This window comes from Chelonia mydas, chromosome 3 (genome assembly GCF_015237465.2).
Source record: "Chelonia mydas isolate rCheMyd1 chromosome 3, rCheMyd1.pri.v2, whole genome shotgun sequence".
Lineage (NCBI taxonomy): Eukaryota > Metazoa > Chordata > Testudines > Cheloniidae > Chelonia > Chelonia mydas.
In genome coordinates, this window is record NC_057851.1 from 189680025 (window position 1) to 189694386 (window position 14362).

The following is a 14362-nucleotide window of genomic DNA, read 5'->3' on the forward strand; positions in this document are numbered from 1 at the left end:
GTGTTTAGAATTCTGAATACGCAAGCACAGACAAAAAGGCACATAATGGTATTATGGTGACAGTAAGTGAATGTAGTTGACCGGCTTTAAATATCCACTGTACCATAAATTATAAATAACTAAAGACAGCAGTTGCAGGAAAAGTTGTTTAATTAACTATATCAAGGAATAATTTTCATACCAAGAATCTGATCTTTTGTATCACTGGTATGAAGTATGATAATTAGTGCAGTAGAAAGCAAATACTCTTCAAATTGGGAACAGTTATACTCATAGGCAGGTATCATTTTAGCAGGGAGATCTGCACAACTGCTTTGCTTTAATGATCCACATCATTCCAGCTATTCAAACATTGGGTTGCTAATTCCTGGAAGGCCTCTTCACAGTACCAATGCGTATCTTCCTCTGCCATGCTTTTCACAGGTGAAAATTCGTCATGCACGTAAGTAGATTATGCCTGGTAAGCCTTTAATCACCCGTATTATTTTAACTATATTATTTGTAGTCATGAAATAATCCAGCCCTTATTTCTTAAAATTCTAGCCATAGTATTTGACTCACCGACCACCAGCTACAAAGAATTCTACATCATTATTGCATAAAGTGAGAATAATTTGTATGGGTATGCAGATCTTATACAAAATTTTAAATTTCAAATGGTTTCATCTTGATGAGCTTTAAAGTAACTTTTCTTTATCAAGATTTAGATTTCTTTCCTCCCTTAGGGGCTAGCAAAATACAGATTTTCTCAAATAACCAATCCAAGGCTTGCCCAGCATGGGCGACTACCCATCCTGAATTGGGCAGGATAGTCCTGAAACACAAAGTTCAAGTCCAGTTCCCAGGTTGAATGACTCTGGGACAGCATTTGTCTCAGATTTCCTGCAGTGCCGCTCTGCTCCTGCCCAAGGCTCAGGGGCGGCGCCAGCCTCTTCCTGGGGAGGGGGGGAGGCTGAGGTGAGCCTTAGCTGCCGCTCCCCCCACCCCCATTTATCATGAAGCCTCGCCCCCCTGCTCCTCCTCAAGGTCCCACCCCCTGGCCAGGCCAGAAACCTGAGCTGAGTAGTAGTAAGAGACACCCAGGAAGCCCAGGCCACTGGGGGGAGCCCCAGACCCTCCACCTGACCCCTGGGCAGTTTGCCCTGGGGGGGAGCACACACTGGGGGCTGCTCTTGGGCCCCCCTCCAGGGCATGTGGAGGGTCCAAGGCTCCCCACAGTGGCCTGGGCTCCCTCGGTGGCTCTTATCATGGCCCAGCTTCAGCTTCCGGCCTGGCCAGGGGGCGGGGCCTCAGGGGGAAGAGAAGGGGCAGGGGGCAGGGCCATGGAGGGGGCGGGGGCTCCTGCATATGTCCCGTTTTTGCCTTTTGAAAAGGCGGTCACCCTACCTAGCACTCTTCCTCAGTGCCTGACCCCTCTTACAGCAACAACCCCTCTCCCACTCTCTGCTCCATTGTCCTCACTCCCCACACAAAGTCCTTTGTCTCTGGCTCTTCTGCACCCGGTATAAGAAAACCATCACAGACAACGCCAAGCACAACGGCTTTACGAGACAATAGTGCCTGTGCTGCGTTCCCTACAGTCTAGCTTGAGGCCATTCCGCTCCCTGGATCACCGCTGAGGCGCCTGTCCTTCTGCACGTGGAAAACTAATTTAATGTGAACATGACCATGCAGCCTCAGAGCATTCCTGTGGTACGATTCTGTTTACATATCAGGTCTAGATATTTGTTCTTGAAATCTTACGTACGTGCATGTCTATGGAACCTCCGACTGTATGGTTTAAATAAGTTTTATGAAGGCTGACCTTCCTCTGATTTTCTACCAGTCTATTTATGAATTAGGTGATACTAAAAATATCTACATGTGGTATAAAAAAGTGTAGTTATTTCAGTCAATGATTGGAAAAAGAAAGGGCTGATCTTTTACTGCACTGTTCAGAAGCTCTTACAACTTTGCTCTTTTTGATGCTAAATAAATTTTGTTTCGCAATCTCTCCTCATGCGTAAACCCTGAATCCTGTGACAGCTTTGTTGACCCAGGAACACATTAATAAACAACTTGAATTTGTATTTAATCATTTTATGGAGAAAAATGGTGTGTATTTTTTAGTAAAGTGATCCATCTCTATCTAAGTGAGGTTCAGAACACCTGTGTTAATTTATGCTACAGATAGGCTCTAAAAATAGTTTGCCCTTAGAGAGTTTTGACCAAAACAAATTAACCATTATAATAAGCATTCCCTCATTATCTGCAAGATATTATACTGCCAAAGAAATTAGATACGAAAATAGCAATTTCATCTCCTGCAAAACCGTAAGACATACAGGCTTGTACAACAAACAGTTCTGTCTTTCAGGGATGTAGTAGTCTGTGTCATATGGTCTCAGAAATTATAGACAGAAAGTGTTTATTAGATCTTCAAGTCCATCCCAATGCATGTGCAAGATACTTTATAACCAATAGAGCTGAGAGAATAATTTGACAAGTTCAGCCTCATTTCATGTTTGTGAATTGTCTGTGAGCTTTTGTATGTTTCTCAAATGTATACATTATTACAAGTTTACCACATAAATTTTGTAAATAATTCTTGCTCTGCAGGTTATTCACAAGTAATGAACTGCAAGTTATCAATTAGCATAATCAAATCATAGCTATTATCATTAGATTTGGGTGGACATGTCAAGTAGTATTGGCTTTTGTTGCCGATTGAAAAGAATGTAATTTGCAATGAGAATATCTGGGTTTGAGTTCAAATGTTTTTGTTTTTTTCAAAAATACTCCATAATGGTCACTTAAAATTGCATGATTCCAAAACCTTTCCTTCCAGCAAACTCATTTTGCTAGAATATTGGTGAAAGTCAACATAAAAAGGGGTCTGAGCCATTTCAATTTATCTGAGCAAAAATTTACTGAAACATTTAAGGTATTTACCCAACTTAATTTATTTATAGGTTTTTCTATGGCATGCATCACTGCTTTATCAGTGCACTTCACCTGTGTACCTACATTCATTGTGAGATATAGAACATATTAATTTTACAGACAAGCAATGGAGACCAAGGAGATTAAATAACTTGCCAAAGTTCACAACAGAAGTCTGTGGCAGTGCTGGGACACAACCCAGATTTCCAAACTCTCATTCCACTACATCCTGCCTCTCTGCTATAATACTTAAGTATCTCATATCTGCTACACAAATCTCAAAGAGCAGGTACCTTGTTCTTGCTTTCAAAGGTTCAACATTATTAAAGCAGTATTTAAAATACAGTTATTACCTAAAGCTGTGATTTGTTTTTCCAACTTCTTCATTCTTTGTACGGTACCATCTTACCATGTGGGGTTTTCAAAATGCCTTCTTCTGTGGATCACAACAAAGAATGCCATGGACCAATGCTGGCCCATAGTTTGAGAAATACTGTCTATAGTATATGGCAATATTTAATGTTATATTTTACGTTACAGCCTCAGATTCACTCCTAGAGCTACTTCCGATTTTTTTTTTTTTTTTTTTTGCCCTTTCTGGTCACCAAAACTGTACTCCTATTCCTGGTTAAATACACAGTCTCCATTCCGTTCTAATTCTCCTTGATCTTCTTGTGGCCTTTCACACAGCTGATTACTCCCCCCATCTTCCTTGATATACTATACTCGCCTGGGTTTTGTGACCCTGTCCTTATTGGGCCCCCCCCCCCTTCCAATTGTTCTTTCAGTGCCTCCTTTGGCAGCTCTTCTCCAAGTATCTCTCAGAGTCCCTCAGGACTTCACTTCTTTGGCGACTGCGCTGCCCTTCGCTCCCTCTGCATCCTACTCCAGGGTAACTTCACTTGCTCGGTGCTTTGATAATCATCTTTATACTAATGAACTACCTCTCTACACCTGCCTTGTCCCCTCGTGTCCAGTCTCACATATTTAACCATATCTCTGATATATCATCAAGGGCTTGCTATCACCTCAAGCTTAAGGTGGTCAAGCTTAATAATACCATTCTGCGTGTCCCTAAAACTTACATCTGTGGTGTCATCTTTGACTCTTCCCTCATCTTGCCCCCAAATATCCAGACCGTCACCAAATCATGATGAGTTTTTCTCCACAACCCTTCTAAAATCTGCCTCTTTCTTTCCAACCCAGTAGCTAAAACACTTGCTTATGTCATTTCCCACACTGATTACTATAACTTCCTCTTCTCTAGCCTGCCTGACAGACGTATCTTTCCTTTCCAATCTGCCCAAAATGCAAAAGTCTAAATGATCTGTCTTGCCTAACCAGACCACACCACTCCCCTGGCTTCCTGCTGAACACTGTACAAATTTTAAATTTCAAGTCCTCACATTCCACACCCTCCACTACTTTGCCCAACCTACATATCTCTGCTCATGCTGGGTGTTGAGACTCAGGCGACAGAATCGTGCATTGCTGATACATTTAAAGAACACTCCTTGTTTGCTTATCTCTTAGAGTGGGAAGATTAGTAGTGGTAAGTGAAGTTTTATCACCTATAGATCAGTAACCTTGATGGGTTGTCTTGGGACTTCCTGACTCATTGACCTGAAGTCCCTTCTTCATCGAGACAAACAGAATATACTCACCAGAACTACAGGACCGTGCTTTGATATATGTATCACAAGAGTCTATTGTATTAATTAGAATATACATCAGAACAGTGCATACTCAGAAATAGAGTGCCTAAGCAGAGGGTGCCCAAAGCCTTAAACCACAACTATGAGAGAAGGTGAGAAGATGAGGTTATCTCCAATCCATGCCAGCCCAATAAGAGAAGGACAAGCCAACAGTAAAGACAATATTCTCAAAAAAGGCCTTTAAAGGCTCAAACTGAGTGATAAATACCTGGAAACATAAATTACAACAGAAACTGACAGATGCTTAACTACAGCAGCACAAACAATGTAAAATTAAGTATAAGTGGTTATTTGTGCAGGAGCTGTGTAAATTCTAAAAGGAAGAGGATTAAGAGAGGTGGGTAAATGCTACTAGTTATCAATTTCTCCCTCTTTCAAAGAAACAGAATGCACACGGTTGTTTTCAAATGTTAAATATCACTTGAGGGTAATAAAACTGTGTGTGTGTGTGTGTGTGTGTGTGTGTGGTGGCTCTAGCAAGGAATTAAGTGTGCAATTATTCAGAAAGAAATATTAACTAATCTGCAATATGATCAAATATTTGATAATCTGTAATGAATTTCAACTTCTCTAAATGACAGTTAGCATCTGAAGTTTTTATGCTTTTAATTTCTACTAAACACTGAGAAAACACTCAGATATTCATCAAAATTAATAAAATAAAAGAAAATTCTTCTACATCCAACTATAGGTTTCACTTGATTACATGACTGAAGATTTCACAAAGCAGAAATGCTTGTTGGCTGCCAACAATGCTTAGATATCTCTGTGATAGCCACTCAATTTAACACAAAAACTCTATACACTAAGTATTCCTCTCCTCTGTACTATGCTTATGCAATTCAACTAAATCAGCAGTTTGTATTTCCATTTGCACTCTTTTGAGCACTCACACACCTACCCTTTGGGATGTGAACAGGAACAGAGAGTGCTTGCTCAAGTGCATGTATCCAGTGTATGCAGTGAATGGAGCAATACTGTACCCTAGCTGGTATTTCAGTGAGTCAGGTGCCTTTGCGTTGATCCTGAACATTTTGGAACGCTTCAAGACTAAAGTGACCATATGTAAATTCTGTGCTTAAATTCCTCAGTGAATCTTTATTTCTAGTAAATAAAAATGTGGGCCTAGTCACTTGACAGTGTCCTTTTAACTAAGATGCAGATAGGAAGTCAGAAAATATATGATAAATTAATTTAAAGGGAAACAGCATGTTAGCTTTCATTTTCGAGACATATACGATTTATTCTGTAAACCAGTAGTTCCAAGATTATAGTCTATAGGCATCCAAGGTTCAGGAACTCTTTCTGGTGATCAACAGAATAAAGTATTTTGAGAAATTATCAATGGGAGTTGAAGGAAATGCGTTAGGAGGTGATCTGTGAATGGATCTTCTTCTTATAAAATGGAATGTAACAACTGAGGAAACACTGTTCTAGAGTCTAGACTGATACCCTGTGCAGTCAGTTACAAAAAACTACCAGATTTTTAAAGTAATTACCCAGAGCTAAAAATAATTCATAACCTTTATTCTTATTGCTTAGAGAAAAGATCACACCAGCTCTACAATGCAGAACTTCCCAGATATTTCTTTTCAGACTAATGTTCCAAGTCAAGGAAACAAAAAGCAAAATTTTAGCTACTGTACCTTTCCCCATTTCTCAACATCAGTTTAAAATCCTCAGACATTTATAGCAAATCCATGCTGCGTTTAAGAACAGATACCTGATCTGCAGCTGCTTTTTTGTTTATTAAATGAAAAAATAACAGAAATAGAATCTCACTTAGCATATACATAATTTAATAGCCTTTGAATATTGTTAACCTGAAGTGCAGGAGAACATACAAAATGGAGCCAGTCCAGAAGAACAAGGGGAGGAAATGTCATTCTCTCTCTCTCTCTTTCTATTGCTAGCCCCTTTAATCTGATAGAGATAGAGCAAGAGTGTGTGAGTGTTAGTTTCAAAACCAAGAGTTAAGTCCCTGTTCCTGACTATGAAAACTCTTACACCATAATTTACAAGTACTGTTGATAGATAGTATCCATAACAAATTTACAAATCTAATAATGAGGTTTGTGATACAGGCCAAAAGTCTACACAGCACACTTAATGCAAAGTAGAATGAGACATGTTTTAATTCTCAAACAAGGAGGGTTCTTTAATTTCAATATATTTTGTTTATTGTTTTGGAATTAGGCATTCAAATACTAATGTGATGGCCCAGTGTTAAAATGTAGATAAAAATTGATAAATATTATGGTAACAGTGGACTGAATTAATCTCTGAGGTACGTCCATTTATTGCAATGGTTTTACACTAGGGATTAATATGGTCTGCAGTGTTTTAAGAAATTTCCACATAACAAAGAAGTTATAATCATTCTACCATATTCCTTTACAATTAACCTAGACATTGATGTCTTTTCTTTCCTTTAAAAAAAAGTGTGAATGTATTGTTCTTTAAATGATGGAATTATAGCCCTAGTATATGGACAATTACAGTGTATCACAACACTAGCATGAGCAAGGTATAGTGTGCCCAAGTACTGGGTAAACTTTCATGTGCACTGTAGTAATTCTGCAGCCTACTGAGAGATCTTAAACTCCAGTCCTTCAGCTAACCCTCTAGAAATGAGTTGCTGGAAGGAGAGAGATGTGTCTTAGAAAACATTGGAAAATGTAACAAGGAGTCTGGTGGCACCTTAAAGACTAACAGATTTATTTGAGCATAAGCTTGCATCTGAAGAAGTGGGTTTTTTACCCACGAAAGCTTATGCCCAAATAAATCCGTTAGTCTTTAAGGTGCCACCGGACTCCTTGTTGTTTTTGTGAATATGGACTAACACAGCTGTCCCCCTGATAACTGGAAAATATACCTTGTCCTGAAATGTTTTTCTAAAAGCTAATCTTGAAAATCATTTTCAGGTCTCACTATTTTGCTGGTCAAAATGCTTTAAAACAGTCTGAGAGCTGCCCACTAGGTTTTGACCTAGTTTTGAATGGTTTTCAACAACCATAGTTTTGCTGTCTACACAGGTTGCCTAACTGACAAAACAGTGTTACCTCATATGGTTTTATCACCGCATTAAAGATTCAATGCTACAGAATGCTGCCTGCCCCCCCACTGCCCCAGCCACTGCATTAAAGATTCAATGCTGCCCGCCCCACCCCCATCACCAGTGGGGATCCTGAGCTGCCCCCCTCCAGCACACATGGAGCCCCCGGGCTGCCCCCGCCCCCAGATTTAGTCAGGGGTATATAGCAGAAGTCATGGACAGGTCACGGGCAGTGAATTTTTATTTACTGCCCGTGACCTGTCCATGACTTTTACTAAAAATACCCATGCCTAAAACATAGCCTTACTTATGGCTAAGTTAGAAACTCTGATAATTAGGGTTTATAGTGCAAATTGGACCACTAATTAAGCACTATCTGCTTGTGACAATAGTGCAATCTTGTCACATTCTCACGACAGGGGCTATATGAGTTTGGTATATAAAGTCAGTGCTATTTAACAATTATTGCAACTCTTACTATATTGTCATCTCCAGCAACATAAGGTTCAATTGACCACTCCCTACTCAAGGCAAAACTCCCACTGAACTCAATGGGAGTTTTACCTAAGTAAAGAGTGACTAAAGAGTACAGAACAGGGCTCTTAATCAGTAACTGTAGATGATCTGCACTTTCAAAAGTAAAATGGATTGTTCTCTTTCTTCCCCCTGCCTTTCTGATGTATAAAGAATAGTCAGAAAGGTTGGGATTTTAAAAACTACATAATAGGAACAGTACACAGTATATTTCTGTATCATAGAGTCATTCAATTTTCATAAAACTCAGACTGAATTTGGCCCATACGTGTAAGACCTATTTCTGTTGTTTGACTATTTGAATTCTAGTAATGCCTAGAGGTTCCAGCTATAAGCAGGGTCCCATTGCATCACGCCTTGAACACCCTCATAGTAAGACAGAGAGAATCCCTCCTCCAAATAGCTTACAATCTAATAGACAAGTCAAAGGAAAGATTATTGTGCCTATTTTACAGACGGACACTGGACAAAATTACCGTACTTAATGACGGACATTGGCTGGTTGTGGGGTTTATGTCATTCAGTCATTCAATTTTTTGAAAAATTACCACAGACCACAAAATGTTTGGCTTCCTGTTCAGATAGGAAGTAGAGGGGTTAATTCCTTTTACTGAAGATGGGTGTTTGGAAGTTTAATTAATGGAGCTCCAGAGCTTCGAGATCCTCAGATGAAAAGTGAAAATATAGGGCCAAATTCAGCTTTCCTTTACAGCCCTGCAACCCCACTGAATCTGTGTGAGGGTTTCTTTTGTGGGGAGAAGATAGATTGTTTTATATTTACATTGGCATTTATCAAGTAATGTGACATTAAATTACCCTAACATTTTTGTGTAAAATGAAATTAATAAAATTAAACCCACTCTATAATCAAATTGTCATACTACCTAGTAGAAATGTTATGGATAGTTAGAAATAATGAAAGTAAATTAATTTAAAATTCAAGCATTCAGTTATTGTTCCAGAATTCTGAAGACACAGAAAAGCTATATTTAGGAAAGATTAATACAAGCAGTAAGATCAGATCCCAGGCAAAACAACAAAAAAGATAGAATAGCATGAGAACAATAGAGGGCACAATAGATTTAATATAGAGTTTGAAAAGACAAGTATCATTCAAGTGTTTGGACGCAGGCTTTGGGAATCATGCAGAATTGCGCAGTAAGAGTTCTTTGGTGGTACCTGATCCATTTGTACATGAAGGATTTGTTTCATTTAGTACATATCAAATTAAGAATATTTTCTCTTGTCTATCCCTAATTTGAAAAACTATTATCCATTCTCGCACTGTTTCTGTGATAGACCTATTTCAAAAGTGTAATTTTACTCACAAAACTGTATTATCTTGCATCATCTCCTATTTAAAAATTGTTTAAAAAACCTGAAGTCTAAAGGACAAACTGATGCAACTTCCAATAGGAAGAAACAGAACACCACACCTAAAACTGGAGGAAGAGGACAAACTCAGGATCAGTTAAGAGCTAGGATAATATTAGAGATGGTGTTATTTGTTTTTAGTAAAATTAAATATCTGAGCAAAGATATTACCCACTAAAGATTGCTTTGGTGGCACTTCCTTCCTTTGTCTACCACTAGGGACAATCAAGGTTATACACCACGATCACTCCAACTACCAGCAAGGAAGCTGACAAATAATCTATCCATAAGCCTTCCATAAAAAGCTTCTCCAAAAAGAGAGATTTGCAGAGTGAGAAGTTAAAAAGAAACAAGAAAAAGGTACAAGAATATAAATCGCACTTCCCTTTGGGGGGGGATGTAGATGGGAGAAGCAAGGGCAGCAACAGGAATTCCTAATGAGTAATCTTGTCATATATGCACCTCCCATCCTATCAATAAGGAAAGTGAAGGACATACAGTGGATGTAATGAGCAGTAACACATGGAAAGTTTTCCTTATTGTGCCACTTGAACTCTGAGGAAGAGATCCTCATATGCAGAAAGATCTAGCCGACAGTGTTTTATGGAAGTTTGTAGAGTGAGCCACATTGTCACCTTACATTTCTTGAAAGTAGCGGCTTCAATCTCATAGCCCAGGAAGTTATGAACCCTCTACCATCCTTCTAGCAGAGTTCGATAGTGGTGTTTTGTTGGCTTGTAAGCAGGTAAGAGGAAGTCCACTGCCCATCTGGTAATAGTGGTTTTGTAGCAGACTTGTTGTTGTTGCAGCTTTCAGAACAAACAAGCATTAAATCCTTCTCAACTTTTGAACAAGAGAAGTAGGACTTCACACACATTTAACCTTCACGGCCCTAAGTCATCCGTCCTTAGGAAACTGGTCAGGTAGGAAGAAGAAATTTGTTGAATTCTGTGTGCACTTCTGAGATGAACTTCTGTGAAAGACAGAAAAGCCACTTGCGATGGGTTGGATCACAGAAAACCCCTTGGGTACTGCCAACTGATGTGCCTAGACTACTTCTGACCCTGTTTTTCCTGGCAGCTTGGGACTTCAGTGCCCTGCCTGGTTTGAGCCAGACACATTAGCCTGCTGCAAACCCAGACCCAGGTCTGAACCACGTCCTCTAAAAGCTGCAGGCTTAACTGAAAACAGCTTAAGAAGTGTTCCTGTCTTTAACACTCAGATGCCCAACTCGCAATGGGGTCCAAACCCCAAATAAATCTGTTTTACCCTGTATAAAACTTATACATGGTAAACTCAAATTGTTCACCCCCCTATAACACTGATAGAGAGATCTGCACAGCTGTTTGCCCCCCAAGGTATTAACATATACTCTGGGTGAATTAATAAGTAAAAAGCAATTTTATTAAATACAAAAAGTAGGATTTAAGTGGTTCCAAGTAATAACAGACAGAACAAAGTGAATTACTAAGCAAAATAAAATAGAACACGCAAGTCTATGCCTAATCCAGTAAGAAAGTGATTACAGATGAAATCTCACCCTCAGAGATGTTCCAGTAAGCTTCTTTTACAGACTTGCCTCCTTCTAGTCTGGGTCCAGCAATCACTCCCACCCCTGTGGTTACTGTCCTTTGTTCCAGTCTTTTTCAGGTAACCTTTGGGGGTAGAGGCTATCTCTTGAGCCAGCTGAAGACAAAATGGAGGGATCTCCCAGGGGCTTAAATAGACTTTCTCTTGTGGGTGGAGACCCCCTCCTCTCTCCTATGCAAAATCCAGCTCCAAGATGGAGTTTTGGAATCACATGGGCAAGTCACATGTCCATGCATGACTGAGTTCCTTACCAGCCTTCCTTCACATTCCTGGGAAAGCTCAGATGTGGATTGGCGTCTCCAAGTTCATTGTCAGCTTAAGTGTTTTTTGATTGGGCACTTAACTTGCAAATTCCTTTCTAAAGAAGCTGACCAAATGCTTTACTAAGGCTACTTAAAATTAAACAAGTACACAGCCAACATTCATAACTTCGAATACAAAAATGATACATGCACAGAAATAGGATGAATATATTCAGTAGATCATAACCTTTGCAGAGATATGTTACATGGCATATGTAGCATAAAACATTTCAGTTATGACATATATACATTCATAAGTATATTTTCATAAAGCATTATGGGGTGCAACATCACACCACTATTGCAAGACTACTTAGCTAAAATGCATGTAGACATGCCCACAGAAAAGAATGGAAAGATACTGGCCTATAGCAAGGATAGAGCTCAGTTCTCCCCAACTGTTTGACCAAGGAAGGAATGCTATGAAAGCAAGATTAACAAAAAAGTAGAAAGAGGAGGAGGAATCTGATACTGAAGGAAGTGAAAGGGAATTTTCTGATCCTGTTCGGAAGGGGGAAGGGGACAAGATTCTGGAGTGCTGGGGAAGCATGTCCTTATGGGATGGTGTCTTTTGGTGGTTCTAAAAGAGCTTGGACACCCTTTTTGAGTAGACAAGCAAGTCTGGATTTTGCATCCACTCCAGTATACCAGTTCTTCACTCAAATTTGGTCCCATCCTACTGTGGCTACTCCATTATTCCATTCTACTTGCATCAAAGATGGAGTCACAAAGAAAGGAAGAGGCCTGAGTGGAATCAAAGATCATGTATTATGAAGCAACTGGCCATCCTAGTCAGGGTGTCTTCCCTAAGCAGCAAAATACCCTTTTGTTCAGATGGCCTGACAGACCATATGCAATTCTTCTAGTCTGGATGTAACAAGATAGTTTGCAAAAAAAAGATACCTTTTCTAGGTCCACCTTCAGCACCCTGAGCAGAAAAGCCAAGTGAGTGGCAATGCAGAGGGAGACAGCCACCATCTCTTAGGCTCTACAGAGTGATAGATCAGCTTTCTAGCTGCAGAACTTAGCAGGACAGTCAGAAAGTCTGTAAAGTGTGGACTTGGATGAAAACTTTTGCATCCATCCTAGGGACACGGAACATCCTCTCATTTGGAGTCATGAGGTGCCACTGGACAGTAATGAAAGCATTTCTGTGTGCACATGCTGCTCTATGTCCAAAATAGAAATACATTAAAGCCAATAGTTAAAACTAAAAAAATCCTCATGCCAACTTGAAAATATAGACTGTCTCCTCATTTAGCTGTCAAAAGAAAAGTGTTGCCCCGCATTTTGCTTGGTGCGAGTACTGTATAGCATTAGTAAACTCCCATCAGCTTTTGCATTCATGATAGTTTTTTCTAAAATATAAATTGTCAATGGTTCTTTGCAGCTAATATTGAAGCTCTTACATTTCTTTCTAGGAAAGCACTTTAAAACTGATTCTTTCCATAATTATTTTTCTTACACAAGATGCATTTTAAACATTATTTTCTGCTTCCTGGATGGGAATGAAGCAAAACTGCAACGTTTAATCACTTCAGTCATTTCAGAACAGGATTACAGCTTCAGGCAGTACTGCAAGCTCTATTGCAGGGAAACAGGTCCCCACTGTATGGGACTATACAAGGAAAGATGATATGGAAAATCAAAGCTGATGTCCTCATGAACCAACTCAAATCAATCTAACATTTCCAGAGTTACCATGGCATCTCTTAGCATTCACCCTTTGATGGAAATAAAACCTAGTCTTGGATATAATGCCAGCTGAAAAATCCAAAGCTACTGACAAGACAATTATGCCCTTAAAATCAACAATATGTTTGGGTCTCAAATCCCTGTTTCTGTTATTACTTTTTGAGAAGCTACAAGCTTTAGGTAAACATGTAAAAAGACAAGATCTCTGGCCACAAAGAGCTTACTGTTCAATTCCCTGTTTTACAGTTTCACTGACTGAGGGATGGTTCAGCAGGATTGTGTCCTCTAAGCACATCTGTGTGTGACTGGGAAATTTCTTCTCTGTGGAAATTTTCCCTTGCCCAGTCTGAGGTTCTCTCTTATCTCCAAATCAAACTCCATTAACTACTAGACACACGGAATTTGAACTATACTTTATGTTCTTAAAGAAGCTATTAGAGGCCTGATCCTGCAAACCCTTGCTCATGTGAGTAATCTTTCCTCATGCTAGCCATCAGCTCCACTGAGCCTACTGACATGCATAATGACAGCTCACTTGAAAGAGAGGTTGTAGGATCCACATTTTTTATTTTATTTAGCAGCTTCTCATTACAAAAGGATTAAGATTATTTTCTAGTGTAGATCTGGTACTGGCCACTGTCAGAGACAGGATACTGGGCTAGACTGACCATTGGTCTGACCCTGTATAACAGTACTTATATTTCACACACTTTTGTACCCAGTAAATGTACTATATTTTTGGCAGCGTGGCCTCCTTTGTTACTTCCTTTTATCACTAAGTGAAGTCCAATTCTAATTATTTCTGAAATGTATTATCCCTTTTCAAAACTAAGCTCCTTAATACCTCCACCTGGAAAAGGGACATATTCAGTTGACCGTCACAAGATAATTATAATCTTGAAGTAAAATCCATCCTGATGTGCCATTGTCTCTCTCTTCTCTTAAGAGAAGAAAGAAACCACTAGTCATTCTTGGATCCTGAGATTCAAAAATCTTTGTTTTCTAATGGACTGGACAATGAACCTGTGTGAATCCAACAGCATGAACTTTCATGGGAACTGTTTGGTTACAGCAAAATCTGGTTCTCTTTGTTTCAGTGTTTTTATTTTTGTGTTTCTCCCAGAAGAGAGCTGACCCAGATGATAGATTTGTTTGTTTTTTAACCTTCTGGCATG

At 39.4% G+C, this 14362-nt stretch overlaps 1 protein-coding gene across 2 annotated transcripts in view; it reads right to left on the reverse strand.

Annotated features, from left to right (window-relative positions):
• Positions 1–14362, reverse strand: part of COMMD1 (copper metabolism domain containing 1) — a 117377-nt gene that overhangs the window by 26580 nt on the left and 76435 nt on the right. Inside the window, exon 3 of one of the 2 annotated variants that reach the window (XM_037896101.2) lies at positions 10179–10573. The exons of the other annotated variant lie outside the window; for it this stretch is intronic. Within the exon in view, the coding sequence (XP_037752029.1) occupies positions 10520–10573 (54 nt within the window). The 3' untranslated portion in view covers positions 10179–10519. Of the gene's footprint in view, positions 1–10178; positions 10574–14362 lie in introns of those variants that run through there. 2 annotated transcript variants of the gene reach the window in all.